This window comes from Pelodiscus sinensis, chromosome 6 (genome assembly GCF_049634645.1).
Source record: "Pelodiscus sinensis isolate JC-2024 chromosome 6, ASM4963464v1, whole genome shotgun sequence".
Taxonomy (NCBI): Eukaryota; Metazoa; Chordata; order Testudines; family Trionychidae; genus Pelodiscus; species Pelodiscus sinensis.
Window position 1 is genome coordinate 30,592,401 of NC_134716.1, and position 22,992 is coordinate 30,615,392.

Here is a 22,992-nt window from a genome sequence, read left to right on the forward strand (position 1 = left end):
AGCCATGACCCCCAAGAGGATCGCAACCCACAGGTTGTGCACCACTGCTATAGAAGATGATAGTACCTGTGGTGCCAGAGGAGTATAGCATGCAGTGAGGCGTTATGGGTAGCGAGAGGGGGAAGGGTGCTGTGCGGCTGCCCTGTCAGCTGCTGCAGTGTCATGGCGAGCTCTTGGAGCGCTGCTGTACTCGGCACGGTCCTAGTCGGTGCTGTGCTCGATGCTGAGCTTTATGAGGCAGGCACCGTGTGGCCTGTCGATTATGGATGGGCGCACCTAAGGTACAAGGTCTGTCATAGGTACTGAGGTGCGGACTGTCAGGATTAGCCAACTGACTCTCAACTGAGTGCCATCTTGGTGAGTGCGGATTTTGTGGAAGTGAGGTGGCCCATTTATTTGGGGATTTAGGCGGTCTGCCTGGAGCCAGGATCTGAGGAAGGGCGCTTACCCTTCTCTGTTAGTATCACTTTCAAGTAGAGGTCTGTTTCTCCGTGTGCGCGCTTTTAATTTGCAGTGTGGACACTGTTATGGCCGTCTGAGGCCAGCATAGGGTCATTGCAGTCTGCACAGCATTTGAAGCGGGCGACCCAATCTCGTGGTGATATTAGCAAGCGGCCAAGGGAGCCTGCTGAGGTGAATGGCATTTTTGTTTGTTTGTTGGTTTGGTTTTTTTCTTTACACTAACAACTATGAGGGAGAAGAACTTGGAATAAACAAATCTATCTAATTATCTTTAGAACAGCTGAGGAATGAAAAGCACTGCAGAAGTCCATCTGAAGCCGCAGACTGTATAAAGGAACTGAAGGGAGGGTGGTTGCACATGCGCAAGGAGGGGGGAGGGGGGTAGACTCATGTGCACCACGCATGCGTGGCCCCAATGCACTTCTATAAAAAAAAAATCTGCTCTGAGGCGCTGGGATGCACCTACACCTACTGTGGAGCACCCACAGGGACGTCTCTTGAAGAAGAATAAAAAGTTGTCTTCATTGTAGTCCAAGAACTTATTGGATAGTCTGTGACTTGCTGCATTAGTTTCTTAACATATACCTGGATAGCTGAAGTCCTCCACCACCACCAAATCCTGTGCTTTGGATGATTTTGTTAGTTTAAAAAAAGCCTCATCCACCTCTTCTACCTGGGTAGGTGGTCTGTAATAGATCGCTAGTATGATATCACCCTGGTTTTTACCCCTAGTTTATATTTATTTATATCAATATCTTCTTTTCCTCTTTAGGACACTGATCCATAAGTGAGCAAGATAATTTGCTTCTGAGGTGTCAGTGACTTGGATACAGGTAATGCTATTTTAACAGAATGCCTTTCTGTATACTTTTTTGCTCATTTGAGTCTTCCTAAGTAGGAAATAGCCAATGATTAACATTTCAGTCATGCAACTCTTCTCACTACAGATTGAACCTCTCTAGTCTGACACACTCTGGGGCAGGCTGCATCAGTTGTCCAGCATTTAGGTAGCCAGATTAGGACTGGGACCAAGCTTCATGCACCCCTCCCACATTGCCCTGTCCATGTCCCTCTCTGTCCTAGGCTAGGACCACAGCTAGGAGGTAGCTGCAGAGCCCCAGTGTCAGGACTCTAATTCGGCACGGGCCAGGTCCCGGGAGTGCTGTACTAAAGAGGTTTAAGCTGTAGTGTCAATAATACTAACACGGACAAATTTATGCTTGCAAATGAGTAATTCCAATTCCTTGTCTCTTACCCAGAATCCAACAGCTGATATATAGCCAATTAACATTTTTCTTCTCTTCATGTTTCTTGGGGTCTGGATTAAATTTGTTCAACATGTTGATTTTTTTCCAAAGGAGTAAACATTTGCTCCTTCTTTTCACCCTTCCCCCAACCTCTTGGTTTTTTGTTCAAAGTCTTCCTGACTAGTGTAGCAAGCCCCATCTCCTAGAAAATTGGCCCTTATTGTTTTATCAGGGAATCTCACGTAGGATTAATGGAGTATTTCAGTCATCTCACAAGTCACTCAGACTTTCTGTATTCTTTCTACCATTTACATTTATGTTTTGAATAACTATGGCAGGACACAGACCTACAAATCAGTGAAGCATACTACACCTGCCTGAAATAAGAGACCTATAGAATTTACATCAGTGATCGATGGTAGGACTTTAAAAATTCAGGGGGCATTCATCAACAAGTCTTTCAAAATGGATGTCCTTCAACAACCAACAATACTAGTAAAGGAATATCCACAAAGCACAAACTTACTGCAATGTACAGGAGACTACAAGGCATATATCCCTAATGGCACTAAGTACCCAGAAATCAGGGATGTAAAATCCCATTTAATTTGTTAATTGGGCCCCTTTCCATCCTGCTGGGCTGGAACAGCTTTCAATCTCATGCTGGGCTGCGCAGCCTTGTATGGGGCCAGAAGCCGCAGTGAGGGGCGGGGGGAAGGAAAGGAGGGCTGCTTCTAATCCTGCGTGAGGCTGTCAATTCAAGATCCCATGCAGGCTGGGAGCTGGAGGCCTTGTGTGGGGCACTTACCTCACACAAGTGGCTCCGTTAGGCCGAATGTGTGTGCCTGCACTGTCTGCTATGGTGGCCCTCCTGTGACCCAGCCCTCCAGCAGAGTCTGCACTAGGGATGTTAACTAATGATTAATTTACTAGTTGATAGGCACTTCCGCGTTCCTCCTTTCAAAGGAGGAATGCAGTACTCTGCATGCAGCCCAGGGCCAGTGGGAAGTCCCACTGACTCCATGCTGCCTGTGGATGCCAGCTTTAAAATGTACAAGAGTCCTCAGTGGTGGCTCTTGTGCATTTCAAAGTGGAAGTGCTAGCATGGAGCCTGGGGGACTCAGGTGCAGGTTCCGTGTGGCATTTCCCCAGTACCTGGAGTTAGCTGGGGATTCCCCAGCTGATCTGTGTTCCATGCAGCGCTGCCTCTTTCAGTGCAGCTGAGCTGGGGATCAAAGCTGGGACATTTCAAAGTGGCAGTGCCACACGGAGCCACTTAAAGGGCATAGATAGAAGCAGCGGGGGGTGGAGGGCAGGAAATCGACTAGTAGACTGACTATTGGATAAGCATTTGCTTAGCGGATAGTCGACTAGTCCTTAACATTCTTAGTTTGCACCTCTTGAGCTCCAAAGAGGAACTGCTCATGCTTGTCCAGTAGCTTCCTTTTAACTGGCTTTCTGGGCCCTGACTGGTTGCTTCCTTTGTGCTGCTCTAGCTTGCCTTAAGGACTTCTCTATGATTTGCTGGGCAGGGGTGTGGCAAGACCACAAGCCCTCAGCAGAGGGCTTCAGGACCTGGTCCACCCAGCTACACTCTTACCCTTCTTAATGGGAGCATGGTGGTAGTTTCATAGAAGGCACTCTCCCCTTGTAGCCCATTTTTGCCTAGTGTCAGAAAAGGCTTCCCTCTCCCAGATTCCTGTCCATAAGGCTATTAATTGTAGTCTGTCCATACACCAATCTACCAGGGCCCTTTTCTCTGGGGTCCTAGATACAGAGTTTCTGTCTCTCTCAGTAACACAGTGTTTCGAACAAACTCTTTCTTCTATTTCATAAACTGGAGCTCTTCAGTAAGCTGCGCATTCTCGAGCTTAGAAACCTTTCTACACTCCTGCTTTTTATCCCAGCCCTTCTCATTCACTTCTTCCAGATGGGGTGAATCTTTGTGGGCTTCTTTACTAACCAGCTCACTTAGTATTTTACCCTGAGACCCCCCACAGCATTTTGCCAGACCTTAACTTTGATCTGGGTTTCTTTGGTATCCTGCTGAACCCTCTGATCCTTCTCCCTCTGGGCCTGGGCCAATGCTGCCTGCAAAGCTGAGTTTCGTTCCCTCTTCCCTTCAGCTTTCACCTGCACCCTGGCCAACTCCTGTCTGGACTATCTAAAAATTTTTTGTCTGGAGAGGTTAGTCTCATCCAGTTCCTGTTGGCATTTCCTTATCTCAGCAGGCCCCACACATTGGGGCCCTTCTGGTCCTGTCTCTTGGCTCTTTTCTGAGTTTCCTCACCACAGCTTTCAACCCCTCTGTTTTATTTCCTGGATAGACTCAGACCTTCTTACCCTGGGTCATTGTCCTGGGCCTTCCCACATGAGCTGAATAGTCCATCCAACGTTTCCCCCAAATTACAGGTGAGGGCAGGTCCCACATCACATCAGCTCAGAGTCAAGCTCTCTGGCCCTGTACCCCCTATTCCACCTCTGTTGTCTGGGGCAGACTCAGGTTTCCACAAGTATATGAGAAATATGTACAGGGAGGAGTCTGTCTAGGCTAGTTGACCTCACCTGGTCTTCCTGAAGTAGGATGCATCCACATCCTGAGTCTACAAGACCATTAAGCATAGTTCCTCCAAGCTTGATTGCCACTACCCATGGGGGAGGGAGGGGTCTACTCTGACCCTTGAAATAGAACTCCACTGACTTATCTCACTGTAACCGCTTAGGTAGTCAGATTCCATGACAGAAATGTCCCAGCTTCCCACAGGGGAATCACCCCAGTGGATCTAGTGTAGGACCCCTTCTTGGGCAAGGGTGCCATTTTGGGAGTGGGAGTGGAGGTGGGGGGAGCGGGGGAAGGGCAGCAGCCATGAGGCTAGCTGGGATGAGGCTAGCTTTTCATCCTGGTCCATAGTCGCTGAGGGAGTGAGAAGAAAGTGCTTGCAATCTGTGCATGCCTCTCACATCTGGCTGGTGAAGGGAGCTCACCAGCCAGGTGTGAGAGGCATGCACGAATTGCAAACACTTTGCCCTCACTCCCTTAGCATTCAGGGAACGGGATGAAAAGCAAGCTGAATCCTGGAGCACACGGCTACTGCCTCCCCTAACGTCCTGAAATGGCACTCTTGCTCTTGGGGTTTCTGGGATGCAAGTCAGGGATGGTGACGGGAAAGCAGGTTCCTTTTACGTATAGTGCCCAGTGCCAGGTCCAAAGGGACTTCTTTTCTGGTTGGATCAGATGTCTGGGCCAACCCCTTCTGGGCTCAAGCTGAAACTTCTGAGCCCTCAGTTCACCAGGTGTTGGGCAGGCGTGATTTGCTATGTCAGCAGCAAGCTGGAAATCTTTGGTACTCTGGACTGCTTCAGAAAGTGAGTCAGGGTTAAGTCTCCAAACCCATTTTTGAATTGGTGCTGGTGATCTCTGAAGTATTTGGTCTAGGACCGTGGAATCAATAATTCCTTCGGTTGTATGGACATCAGGGCATAACCAACAGATGGCCCAATCTTTAAGGCTTTGGGCTGCCAGTGTGGCCAAGACCCTGAAGGAAAAGGTTCTGAATAGAACATATGTCACTAAGTCTCTGGGGATATATCCAGGCAGTCAAGTATGGTAGCTTTGACAGTCCAATAATCTGCTGCCCCATCATCATCCAGAGTGCAAGATGCTGCCTGAGCTTCCCCAGACAGGAACAGCACCAGGTGGGCAGCCCAAATGGTTTGTTCCCAATCAGCGGTTGTGGCTATCCCTTCAGAAGGCTATAAATAAGTCTCTGTATTATCACATGGCCCCAATCTGGCCAATGGTATTCCCAGACCTGAGTTCAATGGGTTCAGGGACACTGGGGCAATTACCCACAGCAACACTGCCTCTTGAAACTGCTGCTGGTGGTGTTGCTGGAGCTGAAGCAGCTCCAGGAGCACATCCTGCTGTTTTTGGGTGGCTTGTTGCGCCTCTTGCTGCACTTTAATCAGTGCTTTCTGGGTCTCAGACAAACTGTGCTGTTGCTGGGCCGGTAGAATTACCAACTCCTCTATAAGCCCCTTTTTCCAGGGGTTTGTCTGGCATCCTCAATTCTAGTACCAATGTGATGGGGTGGCACACTCTGATATAGCAGCCCTCCTGTGACCCAGCCCTCTGGCCGAGTCTGCACCGCTTGAGCTACAAAAAGAAATAGCCTCACTCTGGCCCAGCAGCTTTCTTTTAACTAGTTTATTGAGCACTGATTGGTCACTTCCTTTGCAATACTCTAGCTTGCCTTGAGGCCTTCTCTATGGTTTGCTGGGCAGGATGTGGCAAGGCCACAAGCCTCCAAGCAGGGGGACTTCGGGGCCTCGTCTACCTCATCACACAGGGCCACAGGGATTTAGTGAACATTAGAATAGCCCAGTAATGACTCTAAACTATGCCAGGGCCAACGGAAAATTGGAGAAGTACAACCAGCTCCTCTGTGCCCTTTTGCCTCCAGTTCTGTGCAGTGCATTCTTTCTATGCAGAACAGAATTTGGGTCTCTGTGTCCAACCCAAGTCAAACAGAACAAGCTATTATAAATCTGTGTATAAGACCTCTTATCACCCAGCAACAATAGAAATTCACTGAGAAAGCACTAAACAACTATGGAAAATAAATAAAAAAATACACGTGCTTAATTTTAAAACAAAAGCATATGTAGTTTCCATCAGACCTGTGATCCCTCCAAGTTGAATGTCTGAGCATTGTGACACAGCAACATGACATCTTTCTCCAAGTCACCGAGGCTACGATACTTATGGTTACGGATTCTTTCCTATTGTGTTTTTAAAATGGAGAAGAGAAAGAGAAACAAAATACAAGGCAGATGGTTAACACTGTGTTGTAATTTTGAATGCTAATATGAATATTAAAAATCTCTGTGACACAGATATTTTTAGAAAAAAAATTCTATAAACAGGGCACAGTTCTCAGCCATATAAGGGCCAAAAGCAAACTAAAGCTATGCAACTATTGAGTGCAGCTGAAAAGTCAAAAGCAGCAGAGCCTCCACCCTGCTGTGTGTGTAAGAGAAAACATTAATAGCAGGTGTCTTCAGCTCACTAGCGTGATGGGAATGGGGAGGGAATTCGTGGGAGTGGTAGAGGCATGGATACAAAGTTGATCCTCATGACCACAGAGGTTCAAAAGATTGCATACACTATCTCCCCACATACCCCACAGCAGCTGAATATGGCATGGCTGCCCCAACAGTTGATTCAGATTTAGAAGTATGATTTCCCAGAACAGTGCAGGTGTTCTGGAAGAGGAACTGAGATGGCTGAATGAGAAGGGATGCTGGCTGAGATTGCAAAACTACAAGAAGCAGGATTACCAGAAAACCCTGAGAGAGGAGAGGCTGTGAACCTCTGGCACAAAGGGTGAGCTGAGGAACTATTTTTGTTTGTAGTGTGTTTATGTTTGGACAAATAAACCTATGTATAGGAGACTGAGCATAGCAATATGTGCTTGCTAATCTGGAGAGAAGTCCTGGGGTGCCATAGATGGTGGAGAACATGTGCACTTCAACTGGCCCCTGATACAAGGAGAGATTTTGCATGAGGTGGATATTTGATACCACGGGAAGGGAGGAGGGTGCTGCAGAGTAATCTTTGGCTATGGGGGGGGAGCACTCAGATGATGGCCACCATGTTAATGTTAGATGGCAATTCCATATTTAAAATCTAGGCCTCATAACATATGCAAATTTTTAATGTCCAATGTGGTCACAATTTGGTGGAGATTACATGGACAACCCCAATATTTCAAACTCCAAAACGAAAATGAAGAAATGTCCACTCCCAATTAACATGCCTACCTTTATTTTTTTGAAGTCCACTGGCTTCCTAATTAACTCATAATACTCTGGCAATTCTTTCCTAGATGGGAGCTGAATGAAGACTTCACTTAGTTGTCGCCCTGAACTGTTAAGAAAAACAGAAACAATTCAGACAAGTACCGTAGCTTTATAGTGAAAGAAAATGTACAAAACAGAGATCACAAACCATAAAATAAAATAAAGGATTCGTTTTTTCTCAGAATCTTCACCAACTTCAATCACCACAAATTCATGATCTGTAACTATCCATTTTTTATGTTCTCGGTCATTGCAACTCTAGAATTACAAGAGTCTGCCCATTGTGATATCTCAATCAATCACCAACCTTACTCTACACTTAATCATTTGTTTTGCTGTAAGAGGGAGACTGCACACTTGATTTAAACACCTCACCATGCAACATAAAATATTCTAAGCACATGTAGCCCTTTGCCACACTACACACTTTCACCACCTATGCAAATCAACACAACCTCCCAGAATCTCACACCCACCCTCACTTCTATTTTCCAGAAACTCAGAAACTTCAGCAGCAAGGCTGTAAGTCATCACAAGTTATCTATTAGTGCCTCTGTAGTTATTAGACAGTGAAGCCAGGGAGGAACAGTTAGTCTCCATAGGACAATCTTCTGCTGAAATCTGTCAAACAAGTCCACGGTAAATCATTCTATCATAGAGCTGGGGGAAATGACCCAGGGAAGAGGATAGCTGTTGGGGGGGAGGGGGGTTGAAATAATGGGTCACTGGCCTCCTTTGATGTCCTGTAACCTATTCAGATATCTAAACATCTATCTAACTAGAGTAGAAAGAATAGCATCCACTGGCTAGAGAAATTATGTTCTAAGGAAATGATGTGGAATAAACAGTTTTTCACCTCTGCTTATTTTTCCTACATGGTTCCAGATTTCTTAAATCAGTTTGCTTTCCTCAAGCCTAATACTCCTGTGTTGTTGTATTGTGACACCCTCCCATTTTATATGCTGAATTTGAGACAGAGAAAAAACTAAGAGATATTCCAAGCACAATGTCTTATACCATTAAGAGAAAAGAGCCCATGACTCCACCAAGTCTATTAGGAACTTCATCAATTTACCTGAGAAGCATATAGATACTACATCAGGTATAACAGAAAATCTTAAAATGCATAACTCTTTTCCATAGGCTTGTTTTGACTTTGCGAGAACACTACTGAACTGTATTTAGCATGCTAAAGGGTACTAGTCTCATTGTGATACTCGGGATGGGAGGAGAAATAATTACATGCATTCATAATGGTTATGAACACAAATTCTCTACCTGTTGCAGCTATTTATAGATCCAGCCAATGAAAGTGGACTTCTTTGATGAGGACAAAGGCGGGGAGGGGGTAGACAAACACCTTCCCATCACCAACCAACCAAAAACTACCACTTTTAGGTTTTTGTAGACTTGGGGGGGGGAGGGGGGAGGAAGAGCGCGTGAAATTAGAGATACTATAATAAAAGCTTGATCAATGCCTTACTAAGGGGTTACTACTACATTCTCATGAAATAATACAATGAAATACAATTTATAATTTTTTATATACATGTATGAAACTATGGTAAGGATCCCACAGAGAGCAGCAGACAGGCTTCCATTTGGATCTATGTGCGTATTATAGGCAGCACTAGTAGCATTGTCTATTATTAAGGTTGCCCCATAGTTCCTATTATAAGATGCTGTTTTCAGTTACTTATGTTAACCATTTGGGCAAAAGTTTTCCACATCAGGTCCCTGCCTCTGGATGATTTTTGGATGTGGCCTGCGATCGACCCACTGACTATACCGGTCCAACCATTTCAAACTGAGCACTCCAAATTAGTACTTTTAATTTTAATTGATCTGTGCCAAAGTTCCCCATCTGTAAAATAGAATCAAGCCACTCATCTCACAGAAGTGTTGTGAAAATCCATTATGTTTGGGAAGCACTACAATACTACAGTGATTTGTACCACCAAAAAGGTGATGATGAAATTAAGAATTCTGTCTTCAAAGTAGGGTTTGAATGGAGTGCAGTAAATAATGCGTAGGGTCAGACATTAAACAATGAGGATAAATACAAAATATTGAATAGCTAACTCATTAATTGAACATGGTACATTCGGTGCTGAAGAACAAGCTATTATGAATTTACATAATCAAAAGCACTATTATAATACATATGCACATGGTGGCTGAATTAAAAGTCACACAAGACAGCCTTCATGCTGGCATTTCCTAACTTCTGAGTGGCTGGCTTTGTAACTTCAGTAACTCTATGTGTGCACACATTTTCAGAAGCTAACGGATTTGTGCCATTTTACAGACATACTTATTATATTCTGTTTAAAAATCTGGCCTTTTCACTTAATTTCTTACATGCATGCACACTACATAATAGAGAGGCTGCTAAAGATTCCTTGTTGCAAAACAGCAATGAAATTAGTAGCATTGGCATCAGATGCTGTAGTTCACCATAGCCACACAATTATATCATACAGTGAAATAAAGACTTTTAAAGTACAGAAAAAACCCAAACAGCTATTACTGCTAGCAAAACATACCCGCTGTTCTGTCATTTAAAAGGTATGGCAAATCAAATTCGTAGCTCCAAGCCACTCTCTTCTCAACTGACAGCCCGGATTAGCTCCTCAGAAGGAGTAAGTCTCACTGCTATGTTTGAAACTTCGGGGGCTTCCTACTTCAAAAGTCTATTTGAGAAGAAGCAATGTAACACTGAGTTCAAAGTGAAGTATCAAGCTCTTTTCATAGTGGATTGGCCCCAACCATACTTCTGACAGCAATTAAAAACAATTTGTAGTGATATCCTTTATATTTAAAGCAAAAAACTGCTAAATAATCTGTTCTGTTCACATTTTAAACCAAGCTTCTCTCTCTCACTACTGGAAGTCAGAAAAGCCCCTTGGTGTCTGTACTGTATAGCCTGTGTCATAGAATCATAGGACTGGAAGGGACCTCGAGAGGTCATCGAGTCCAGCCCCCCCGCCCTCAAGGCAGGACCAAGCTCCATCTACACCATCCCTGACAGATGTCTATCTAACCTGTTCTTAAATATCTCCAGAGAGGGAGATTCCACCACCTCCCTTGGCAATTTATTCCAATATTTGACCACCCTGACAGTTAGGAATTTTTTCCTAATGTCCAATCTAAACCTCCCTTGCTGAACTTTAAGCCCATTACTCCTTGTCCTGTCCTCAGAAACCAAGAGGAACAAATTTTCTCCTTCCTCCTTGTGACACCCTTTTAGATATTTGAAAACCGCTATCATGTCCCCCCTTAATCTTCTTTTTTCCAAACTAAATAAGCCCAGTTCATGAAGCCTGGCTTCATAGGTCATGTTCTCTAGACCTTTAATCATTCTTGTCGCTCTTCTCTGTACCCTTTCCAATTTCTCCACATCTTTCTTGAAATGTGGCGCCCAGAACTGGACACAGTGCTCCAGCTGAGGCCTAACTAGTGCAGAGTAGAGAAGCAGAATGACTTCACGAGTTTTGCTTACAACACACCTGTTGATACAACCTAGAATCATATTTGCTTTTTTTGCAACAGCATCACACTGTGGTCCACAATGACCCCTAGATCTCTTTCCGCCATGCTCCTTCCTAGACAGTCGCTTCCCATCTTGTATGTATGGAACTGATTGTTCCTTCCTAAGTGGAGCACTTTGCATTTCTCTTTATTAAACCTCATCCTGTTTACCTCTGACCATTTCTCTAACTTGCTACGGTCATTTTGAATTATGTCCCTATCCTCCAAAGAAGTTGCAACCCCACCCAGGTTTGGTATCATCTGCAAACTTAATAAGCGTACTCTCTATCCCAATATCTACATCATTGATGAAGATATTGAACAGTACGGGTCCCAAAACAGACCCTTGCGTAACTCCACTTGTTATCCCTTTCCAGCAGGATTTAGCACCGTTAACAACAACTCTCTGACTACGGTTATCCAGCCAATTATGCACCCACCTTATCGTGGCCCTATCTAAGTTATATTTGCCTAGTTTATCAATAAGAATATCATGCGAGACCGTATCAAATGCCTTACTAAAGTCTAGGTATATGACATCCACCGCTTCTCCCTTATCTACAAGGCTCGTTATCCTATTAAAGAAAGCTATCAGATTAGTTTGGCATGACTTGTTCTTCACAAACCCATGCTGGCTATTCCCTATCACTTTATTACCTTCCAAGTGTTTGCATACGATTTCCTTAATTACCTGCTCCATTATCTTCCCTGGGACAGACGTTAAACTGACCGGTCTGTAGTTTCCTGGGTTGTTCTTATTCCCCTTTTTATAGATGGGCACAATATTTGCCCTTTTCCAGTCTTCTGGAATCTCCCGTCTTCCATGATTTTTCAAAGATCATAGCTAAAGGCTCAGATACCTCCTCTATCAGCTCCTTGAGTATCCTGGGATGCATTTCATCAGGACCTGGTGACTTGCTGACATCTAACTTTCCTAAGTGATTTTTAACTTGTTCTTTGTGTATCCTATCTTCTAAACTTACCCTCTCTCCGCTTGTATTCACTACGTTAGGAACACCTCCAGACTTCTCAGTGAAGACCGAAACAAAGAAGTCATTGAGCATCTCTGCCATTTCCAAGTTTCCTGTTACTGCTTCTCCTTCCTCACTGAGCAGTGGGCCTACTTGTCCTTGGTCTTCCTCTTGCTTCTAATGTATTTATAAAAGGTCTTCTTGTTTCCCTTTATGCCTGTAGCTAGTTTGATCTCATTTTGTGCCTTTGCCTTTCTAATCTTGCCCCTGCATTCCCGTGTTGCTTGCCTATATTCATCCTTTGTTAGTTGTCCTAGTTTCCATTTTTTATAGGACTCCTTTTTTATTTTGAGATCATGCAAGATCTCCTTGTTAAGCCAAGTTGGTCTTTTGCCGTATTTTCTATCTTTCCTACACAGCGGAATTGTTTGCTTTTGGGCCCTTAACAACGTCCCTTTGAAATACTTTCAACTCTCCTCAGTTGTTTTTCCCTTCAGTCATGCTTCCCATGGGACCTTACCTACAAGTTCTCTGAGCTTATCAAAATCTGCCTTCCTGAAATCCATTACCTCAATTGTGCTGGTCTCCCTTCTACCTTTCCTTAAGATCATGAACTCTATTATTTCATGATCACTGTCCCCCATACTGTCTTCCACTTTCAAGTTCTCAACTAGTTCCTCCCTATTTGTTAAAATCAAATCCAGAACAGCTTCTCCTCTGGTAGCTTTTTCAACCTTCTGAAACAGAAAGTTATCTCCAATGCAGTCCAGAAACTTATTGGATAGCCTGTGCCCCGCTGTGTTAGTTTCCCAACATATGTCTGGATAGTTGAAGTCCCCCATCACCACCAAATCTTGGGCTTTGGATAGTTTTGTTAATTGTTTAAAAAAGGCCTCATCCACCTCTTCCACCTGGCTAGGTGGCCTGTAGTAGACTTCTAGCATGACATCACCCTCATTTTTTACCCCTTTTAGCTTAACCCAGAGACTCTCTACACAGCTATCTCCTATGTTCATCTCCACTTCAGTCCAAGTGTGTACATTTTTAATATACAAGGCAACCCCTCCTCCCTTTTTTCCCTGTCTGTCCTTCCTGAGCAAGCCGTACCCTTCCATACCAACATTCCAATCGTGCGTCCCATCCCACCAGGTTCCTGTAATACCAATGATATCATAGTTGTATTTATTGTGTCATGGCTCCATAAGTAAATACATAGCCTTACTATCTTTAATTATGAAACTAAATAGTAAAACTAAATCCAATATTAAAAAATAGGCAGGGGTAGAATTTTATCTATGGCTTTGGTCATTTGTCAAGCTAAAAATTCATACAAACACTGAATTCCTATGTAATTTGGCACAGCTAATTACTTCAAATTATGTGAAGCTGTGAATAGGAAAAACATTAAGCAATGAAATATGTAGCAGATACAAAAGACTAACATCTGATTTAGTCTACCTAGATCAGTGAAAGCTCGGAGTTTTACCATTTTTTACTGAACCTTTCTCACAAAAGGATTCCCTCTCCTATTCCCTCTGTGCATGTATATTCATACCATAAATGGATAGGGTTAGAATACAATACAAAACATTTCTTTTCTAGAGAAGTCTCAAATGGCTGTGCTGTGGATATGCTGGAAGAAAATTATTAATTACGAATGCCAGATTCCCGTTTTAATCCATATCCCCCACTTTTATAATTAAAAATAATAACCAGGACAGCTTCCACATAAAAAGCCTGTGCAGTAAATCACTCCTGGTTGCCTAGCAACTAGCAGGCTACATGCTGAACAGGAAGCAGGGACCAGCATAAATTAACAAGAATCAACTGTGACAGAAAGGAGTGATAGTTCACTACTACGGCACTAGACCATCCATTTTTATCCATGTGGATACACAAATATAAATTATACACCATTAGAGAATAAACTCAGATTTTTAAAAGCCATTTTGCTCGCTGGTTGTTTTATTTTTATTTGTCTTGGGAGGAGACTAACTTCGCTTCATTCCCAAACTAAGGAATCTGTTGGACCTGGGGAGGTCAATGACAGCCCTCTGCTATCACCGGCTGTGGGGCTCTGCTCTGGTGACAGCAAAGGGGCTTGCACTGACTGATTGGGGACTGGGCAGGGGTGCTCATGGGATGAGGAAGTGCAGCTGCGGAGCCTTGCAGTCAGGGCCAGCCCCTCGGGAAGGCAGGGAGGATTTGCTGAGCATGGCCTGGCTTTTTCCTGTGAGTGCTCCAGCCTGGCAGCACCATCGGGATGCCATACCGTCTATGCTGCCAGACTACAGAAGTCCAGACAATATGAGGTCCAACCTGTATATATTTGCAGATATTGTGTCAGTTTACTTGTCTTGGCAGTATATTGCCAAAAAGAACAGGCAATGTCCCTTTTTTGATATGGGAGACAGAAATAAAAATGTATTGACCTATAAAACAACTCAACATTTCAGATATTTGAAGTTGAGAAAACCAGATAGGAAAACAAAAACATTGAAAATGCTCATATTTTTCTTTGGAGAATTTCACATGTCGTGACAGAACAAGACAACTATCAAGTTTTGTTTATAGCTGCAGAATGAAAGAGTCCTGCATGCTTGCACTGTACCCTGGGCAGACCACCAACATGCAGCACAATGTGCTAATTACAGGTCCCTTTCAAGTGTAGCTTTGTGCATAGAGAAGCTGTTCTTATGAAATACTTAATGATAGAAGTGCTCCTCTGTATTTTATAAACTCCATGCATTAGTCCAGAGAAAGAGACACATTTTTGTGAAAGATGTTTTAATTATTCACTTCTGGACTGATTTGACTTTCCCAATAAACAGTGTTCTTTCATCTGTTACTGAATCAGGAAGTGCTATTTCTATTAACTTGCATTATCATTTGAACATCTGGATGAGCAGACAAAGTGGTTTGTGTCATGTATTTGAAAGTTTCATAACCCTGCACTGGTGATTCTGATAGGCTGCTCACATTACAAAATAGCTATAATTCACTCAAAAACAGGTAATTCAAGGAAGTTCCAGAAGTAACATGCATAAAGTCTTTCAATTTAAACAAAAAAGTTTTTTCTCTCCCTAAGTGGAGTCCTGTGCTAAAACTAGTGTGCCACAAGCAAATTTTAACTTTTTGAAAATAAAAAAGTGGCAGTTCTAAAATATTTATCAAGTACCAGACAAAAGAAGAGTCCACAGCACAAGCAGGAGTCCACACTCCAACTTTCATATCAGACTTGGTAAATGTGGTAAACAGTCTCCAGAGAGAAGGGAACATAATTAAAATGACAACTACAGTCCTGCACTCACCTATGCCAGATGCACACAGGCTAATCATCAATCCCAGGAGCCTGGGATTGATGTGCAATAGAAGTGTACTATAGCAGACTCTAGTAATTAGAGTCAATCCCTGGTTTCTATGCATCTCCTTCTCTAGCAAGTGGCTGCTAACAATTTCTGTACCAACTAGTAAATGAACAAAATACCCTGTTACAATCTGACAAAAGCAGAAGAAACAAAAACACTTGATGTCTTTAGCAAGCCCCTCCAAAAGCTAATTTGCCTGTAACATGGACCTGCAGCCTCTCTGTTTTTCTTCAAGGACAGTCAATGTCAATAACAAGCTCATCATTAAAATGTAAAATAGTGGCCAAAGGCAGAGTTTCAGATTCTCATTTTTGTTTGTTTGTTACGACATACTGATCTGCAACCTTTGCCAAGGCAATGTTAAAAAGAGAGAAAAATTGCTCTAAAGCTGTAGTTACTTCTTGTTGACAACACATTTCAGAGATTTTATATACACTTTTTGTAATGGAACATCACTTAACTTACATAATCTAGTAACAGATGTGACCAGCTTTTAGCTACTCAAGGCAGTTAGTGTGGCAGAGAGTTGGAATATCCATTTTTCCAGTTCTGAAGATCACAGTTTAACTCGTTTTAGGCAGCAGGAAAAAAAATATGTAGCGATCTATTAATATATTAATAGCTATAAATAGCAAAATGGCCAAAGACAAACAAAAATGGAGAACCTTCATTGCTGCTCTACACGCCAGCGGGCGTAATAGGCATTAACTTATAAACAGCAATGGTACGGATAGCCTATTTTCCATCCACCTCCTGGCAAAACTGGCAGGATCATTGCTGGAATAGAAGAGTGTTCCAATCAAAAGATGCAATTGACACATGGGAAAATTCCGGCTCACATTTACACTGGTATAAATTAGGAGTATCAACTCTTATAGTTGTCCTATTATCAGCTAACTGGTACAAGAAAGTGTAATTTGACACCACTCCTTCCACACACTTTAAAAAAAATCCCTCTAAAACACTAAAAACCTAAATATTTTACACATATAATTCTTCATCCAAGGATAGATTAGCTCAAGGATCATCCTCTCACAGTTATGTAAGTAACAAGTGGCAAAGAGAATGAGGCCTACGTGGAAAAGGTCTGTCTCATGGCCCATTGCTTTAAAAATCCACTTGCCCATAATAAGTAGAAAGCTTTCCTTTGTGAGTGTCCCCCATTCTACTTTCAATTAAAAAACACCTTCTAGACCTTATGGTTGCAAGAAAACATTTTAAATGTGAAAAGAGCAGAAACCAGTGCAGTGCAATCTTTCAACATCGGCAGACAGACAGCAACAATGCACTTGTGCTGCTGTTCAGAGTCCTGCCAAGTTTCAACAGGGTGAAAACTGGAAACCAGCAACTGTGGCAATCAATGCATTTCTAATTCATTATATCCCTACTATTAGCACAAGAAACCTCTATATTATTAGTACTGAAATAAACTAGTTTTATTCACTGTGTTTTTAAGTTTGTACACTTGACAGCACTTGTGCAAATTTCACTATGGGTAGGTGGTCAGTTGTACATCCTGACTCGAGCACAAGTATGTTAGTATTGCTCTCATATACACTCTCCCTAAGCCCTGAAAGAGGTTATTTACAAATAACAAAGCAGTAGCGCTGCAACGGTGTCCAAGATCGGGTGTAGGAAGGACTCCCTTTCACTGAGCCTCAGCATGGATTTGAGGAGTAGGGAAGAGTGGTACCAAGCGTCCTTCCATGAACAGGGCCAAAGGGTAGAGGGATCATAATGGAAGTGCCAGAAGAGCCTCACTTCATCCTTCAGACCCCTAATAAGGTATGACGGAGCACCAGGAGCCTTGATGGATGGCCGAAGGGCATCTCTCATCACACCTCAGGCTTCTGCTTGAGGTCAATAGCGGGAGCTTGGTTTTACAATTGATAACTATATATTTGCAAAGGAGGGGGAGGGGGAATCTCTAAATGAATATTTAGAATTTGCAGAATATGATACAGTACAATTCAGTGAAAATTGCCAGCAGACACCACAGGTGCAGGGTGGAAGGTTTATTTTATTCCCTGTCACAATATATTTAGTGGATTTCATTGTGCACATTTCACTAAGAATCTCCTTCATGCAAACTGCCCCAGCAGTAGCTTGAGAACAGTGCGCTGAGGCTCTGCCTAGCCCTGCTCAGGCTATGCAGAGTGTATCAAGAAAAGGTAATAAAAAAGTAGGAATGTATTAAATGATATTTATCATAGATTCCCATGAAGTGTTTTTCAAAGTGATTTCTAAATAACCATTTTTAGTTTTTTCCTTCAATCTGTTCCCAATCAAATAAAAGTACCTGTCTTCCATGACAATTATGTCCATGCAGAGTTTCCCACTTGAACTATAAAATTAGAAAAAGGAGATGGTGGAGTTGTGTATGTACCTTTCTTACTTTACAGTATTTCCAAAAACACCAAAAGTAAATTTGTTCAACCTTAACTCCACTGACTTCAGTGCAAGTTATAGTAGCTGGAATTTGACACACATGCACACATAAGCACAGGACAACTCAAATAAGACATTTCTTTAACGAGTGTCAATTTAAAGAAATAATAATATTCTCTGCGTGTGGTTGTTTGGGGGAGGAGGGAAGAGACACAAAGCAAAAACACCACAACAAAAACAAAAAGCTACCTCACATTTTGTTTCTTTTAATGATAACTGGACCCAAACATTTGTAAGGCAAGCTTCATATATTCAAAATATGACACTATAGTAGGTGGGTTGTATTTAAAGGAGTCAGAATAACCCAGATCACTGCTAGCTTCCTACTACATCTCTAGCAAGCTCCGTTGGATAAGATATCTGTTTTTTAGTACTCTGTCAGGGGACCAATAACATTATTAGAATTATATTATGCATAAAGCCAGAGGGGAGTATTTGTACACTACTCACATCACTCATCTCCGTAATTAAAATGTTCAAATTCTCAGTCCTGCTACTCTTATTTTGGTTTGGCAGAACGTACGGTCCAGGTAGGTGCCATTGATTCACTTCTGGGATGACAAAGTTCGGGGCAACTCAAAGCCATTTATATCCAAAGGAAATAGTAATTAGAGATATTAAATCCTGCATCTACAGCAAAGAACATGGGGCTTAGTGGGTTTGAGGAGCACAAACACTTATAACACTTACCTGAAAATGTAGCTTGCTTACATGAGCCATAACTGTATAGTTGAATAACTCCACTTTTCTAACTATTTTAAAATACAGATTTTTTCAAATGGGAACTATTTTAGATGGAAAATACTGCAGTCTGTTACAGTACTGCCTTGTTTACACAGAGGATTTGGGAGACATGTAGTTTCCTTTGGAAAAAAACAGGGTTTCAGACAACTGGTTTTTGGTCAGAAAGCCCAAAACATATTAGAGAGAACTCAATGGACATGCAAGCTCAACAGCTAGCTGAAGAGGAGAACAGCAGCTCACTTTAGGGAGAACAGGGTGGTTAAGAGAAGCATAGAAAGATAGAAGTAAGCTAAAGCAACTGATACTTAGTTATTTTGTAATTTATTTGAGACTGGATGCCAGATTTTTCACTCTAAACCCATTAACGAAAGAAAAGAGCTGTGGATTACCACGGGTAGTCAGGTTGCTGCCTGCTCTGGGTTAGTTTCCGCTTTAGAGCCATGTTTAGGCTTGGATAATGGAAAACGATTTATGGGCACACACTGCAGAAGCTAAAGTACAAAACAGGATTTACTTTGTGTTCTGTGGATGAAATTTTTTCCAAGTTTTGTGTTATTATTATGTAAATGTAGTACTTTGTAAACAAAGAATTCTCTCGTCAACATTTGCCTACAACTTCCACTGAACATCTCATGTGTTTTGTGGTCCTTTGATGGGTTATGTAGCAGCAGCTAAAATAGAAAACAAAACATCAAAACGGTATCACCGGTATCTTGAAACAGGAGATGGTGGGATGCTTTCGTCCAAGTACTCCTCTTGGAAATAACAAACAGTTACTCTATATTCTGTATGGGAGAAGGTTCTGTACATCTCCAAAAATCCTAAACACCAGAAGACCTGATCATTTCTATTGCCTTAACAGAGAACCCTCCAATGTGCCTCCCAAGGCCTGCTGTGTTAAGTGTGGGGTAAGTGTTGCTTTTGGACTTCTTAAGGTTAGTTTCTAGGAAGGTGTATAGTAAGAGAAAGGGAATTTATCACTGATATAACTTCTCTTAGTCCTTACTGAATCATGTTAGACATCCACCTGTGAATCTGTGAAGGAAGGAATCTGCTGTGAATCACACAGTTGATCCTGACAAGTGGGTTTTCCATTTCTCCCAACCATCACTTAACCTACTGTTTTCACTAGCTAGTCTTTAGGACTTTTCAACAAGCACGCAAACACTGGAAACAAAGCAGGGAGAACAAATGCATAATGCCTTCAACTTCATTTAAAAAGAGAGAGAGAGAGGAATATGGCAGAGCAAAACCCAGAAAACCCAACTATAACTAAACACTAAAGTAAACACCTAAAAGAAAAAGGAACAGTATATGCCAAGCAAAACGTAAGTTAGTAGGGATAAGAACAGTATTTTCAAATTTCACAACAAAGATATTGTGAAAATGGAGAACAGCTTAAAAAACAAACTGGTATTTAAATAGGATTTGATAGTGTCCCTTTACTACTGTGGTACAGCTATTATCCAGCTTAAAGAATTGTATTTCCATTTAAGCTCTGCTAAACCTCTTCCCATAAACAGAAAGGCAGAGAACTCTTTCCCTGCCAGAATGGACCACTGATGATAGAAAATTATGAAGAGGGCATTTGGTTTGAAGCATACCAGGTCAAAAGACACAATTAATTATTTACAATAGGTGCTAAGGGAAGGGATTTAAGAAATTACAGAAGCCTGAATGGTATAATTTGTGTTCGTATTTCCATTCCATAACCCTCTCAAAAACAGGTTTGTAGAACTCAGCCACAAAAAAAGAGTTGTAGACTGGAAACTGGAATTAGCCTGCCAGTTATTAATCCATGCATTATTTAAAAAACAAATCACTTTTATAAAATAACACCAACTCCTTTATTGCATAGACAAGCCTGAATGCTTGATATCATTTGAAGTAAACATGCTATCTTCTATTTACATGCCAGCCAGAGGTTAATAGTGCCCATCTCAAAATCCAGTAGTTATATAGGCAGAGATTGGGAATCAGGGAAGGAATCGCTGAAGCCAATTAATGTAGACAGCAAATGCTGAAGTGGAAACTGTTTCCAAGAAGTCACAGGAAGTGCATACGCTTAACTATCACTAAATAAACTAAGGAACGATATATGTGTGGATATGGCAGAAAACTGCCCTCTTTTCTCTCACCCTTTTCCAAAATGGTTTACATACATCATATGAACACCTAGTCTTGGCCTGTTCCATGAAATTAATAATGATGAAAAGCCAAACATCACCATCACCTTCATTTTGCCTTAATGACCTAAAACATTTTTTCAACCACTTGAGGATACTTAAACATATAAACAATCCAATGAACAGCTGAAAAGTGCTGGGGTGTGTTCAACGGAAGGGTTATTTTAAGTAGTTATCACTTAAATTTATCAAAGTTCAACAGGATGAGGCTACAACCTGACTATAGCTGAGGAGCTTTCTCTGAACCATGGACTAAGAAAGGGCTTATATTCCTCTGAACTTCCCATCCAGAGACACAAAACAAGATAAACTCATCTTGTGACCCAGCACTGAGGAATTTAAGGCCAGATGACAAGCCTAGAGTTTTCAGTTTAAAAAATAAAGGGGGACACTGAGAATCTGAACGGCAGGTGGAGTATTTGACTAGCAGTCTTGGGAGTTAGGAGCTGAAGCTGAGTGTTGTCCCACAGGGATTATGAGTGACAAGAAGAGGAAAGAAGGATTAGAGAATGGTCTGGGTCAGTGCAAACCCAAGTTTTAGTACTGAAGAAAACATCAGCACTTTAGATTTAAAGCTAACAATTATTTTCTATCTCAATAAAAACAAGATATTATCAGCATGTCCATTTCAAAACCACTCCAGGAAAGCTCTACTCCAAGTGAACAACTTGCTTTCTCTTTGGGATATAACTTTTCCATTCCCAGTATTAAAGATTTGTCATTTGCCAAATCTATTCAGAGTAATAAGTAAACTGATTTGTATTTCATATTTTAAAGGAGTCACTCTCTTTCGTAGCTATCAGTTTCTAATACAGCATATTCATATCCTAAAAACAGCTGGAGGGAGCCAGGACCAGCGAGGTAAAGAGAGACAAATTTACTTTGATCCCTACATGTACAGATGGAGTTTGTGTATGTAAACACTATTTGCTTAAACAGGTATCTGCATGCAAATGTTAACATTTGTATCTTGATGGAGAAGAACTGAACATTCAGAAATGGAAGGCAGTGTCTGTGAAATAAGGATTTTAACCGTCTTCTCCCTTATCTAGAATGTGGATGACACTATCTTGTAACTTAACTCTCTTAAAATGTATTAAAATGTACAAGGTGGAGGAGCAGTGAAAACACCGGGTAGTGGGGGACACCAAAGATCATTCCTTTATCTTAGCTCTGGGGTGTCTGACAGAATCTGGGGGGATCCCAACCAATCAGATACAGTACAGACAAAGCAGTGCTTAATTTGTAACAAAAGAAGTGCAGGGACTCGAGCAATTTTTCTACATTCATAACTGATACAGCAAGCCCGAAGGTCTATAGGTGCTGGGGCTTAGCCCTAACGCAAGTTAAACACTGGACTAAAGGAAGTATGGATTAGGGAAAAGGAGCAGGATAGGGATATAAGCCACTAGTCGAGAAGTGACTCAACTAGTTGCTTCCCCCTCAGCTATCAGAGAGAGAAGCAGCAAGCAGGAGGGAGCAGGAGCCGGTTCCCCCTAGCACTATCTGCAGGTGGATAGGAGAGACAGGTGCTCAGTGGGGAAACAGCGCGGGCAGGGAATGAAGCACTCCCTGCTGGTGCCAGTCCCAACCATGAACGGCTTTTGTACATTTCAAAGGGAGAGACGCAGCAGGATAGCGAGTGCCTCCATTATCAACTAGTCGAGGGAAATTTCATAGACTACTTGATTAGTTGATTAATTGAGATTTAACATCCCTAGAGCAGGAACAAGGCGAGGGGTGACATTTATTTTCATGTCTGACTAGTTGGAAGATGGTAGCCCTTCACTGTCCACATTGAGGCCAGGAGAAGAAGGGAAAGAAAAAGGAACTGTCACCAATATATCTAGGGTTTCTTCACCTGGTACAACAGATTATGCATGCAACATGCAGCTTATGTGCAGTGTGGTTTCCTGTTATATGATGCCCTGGCATAAGCTCTTCTACACTTCTCCCTGTCCAAGCACTTTCTCTCAAAAGGTAAGGAATGCTCAAACCCAGGAGATTAAATGGAGTTAATATTAAAATCAGCTACCCAATTAGCCTGTCCCCCATAGAGACCAATGCTTTCCTTTAGAAAGCAAAACAGACCTTAAATATCCTCCTTAGTAGAGATAGAGATGGTATGAAGACAAAATCAGAGAGAGGAACATGCTTTTCAAACAAGTTGGTT

General features: G+C 42.1%; 1 protein-coding gene across 5 annotated transcripts in view; it reads right to left on the reverse strand.

Moving 5' to 3' along the window:
• The window catches only part of SMARCA2 (SWI/SNF related BAF chromatin remodeling complex subunit ATPase 2), a 187,991-nt gene that overhangs the window by 13,822 nt on the left and 151,177 nt on the right, over nt 1-22,992 (reverse strand). For all 5 annotated transcript variants that reach the window (XM_025188130.2, XM_075931662.1, XM_075931661.1 and 2 more), the window contains 2 exons: nt 7,533-7,638; nt 6,390-6,491 (listed from right to left, as the gene is read on the reverse strand). In XM_025188130.2, coding sequence (XP_025043915.2) covers nt 6,390-6,491; nt 7,533-7,638 — 208 coding nt within the window. The remainder of the gene's footprint in view (nt 1-6,389; nt 6,492-7,532; nt 7,639-22,992) is intronic.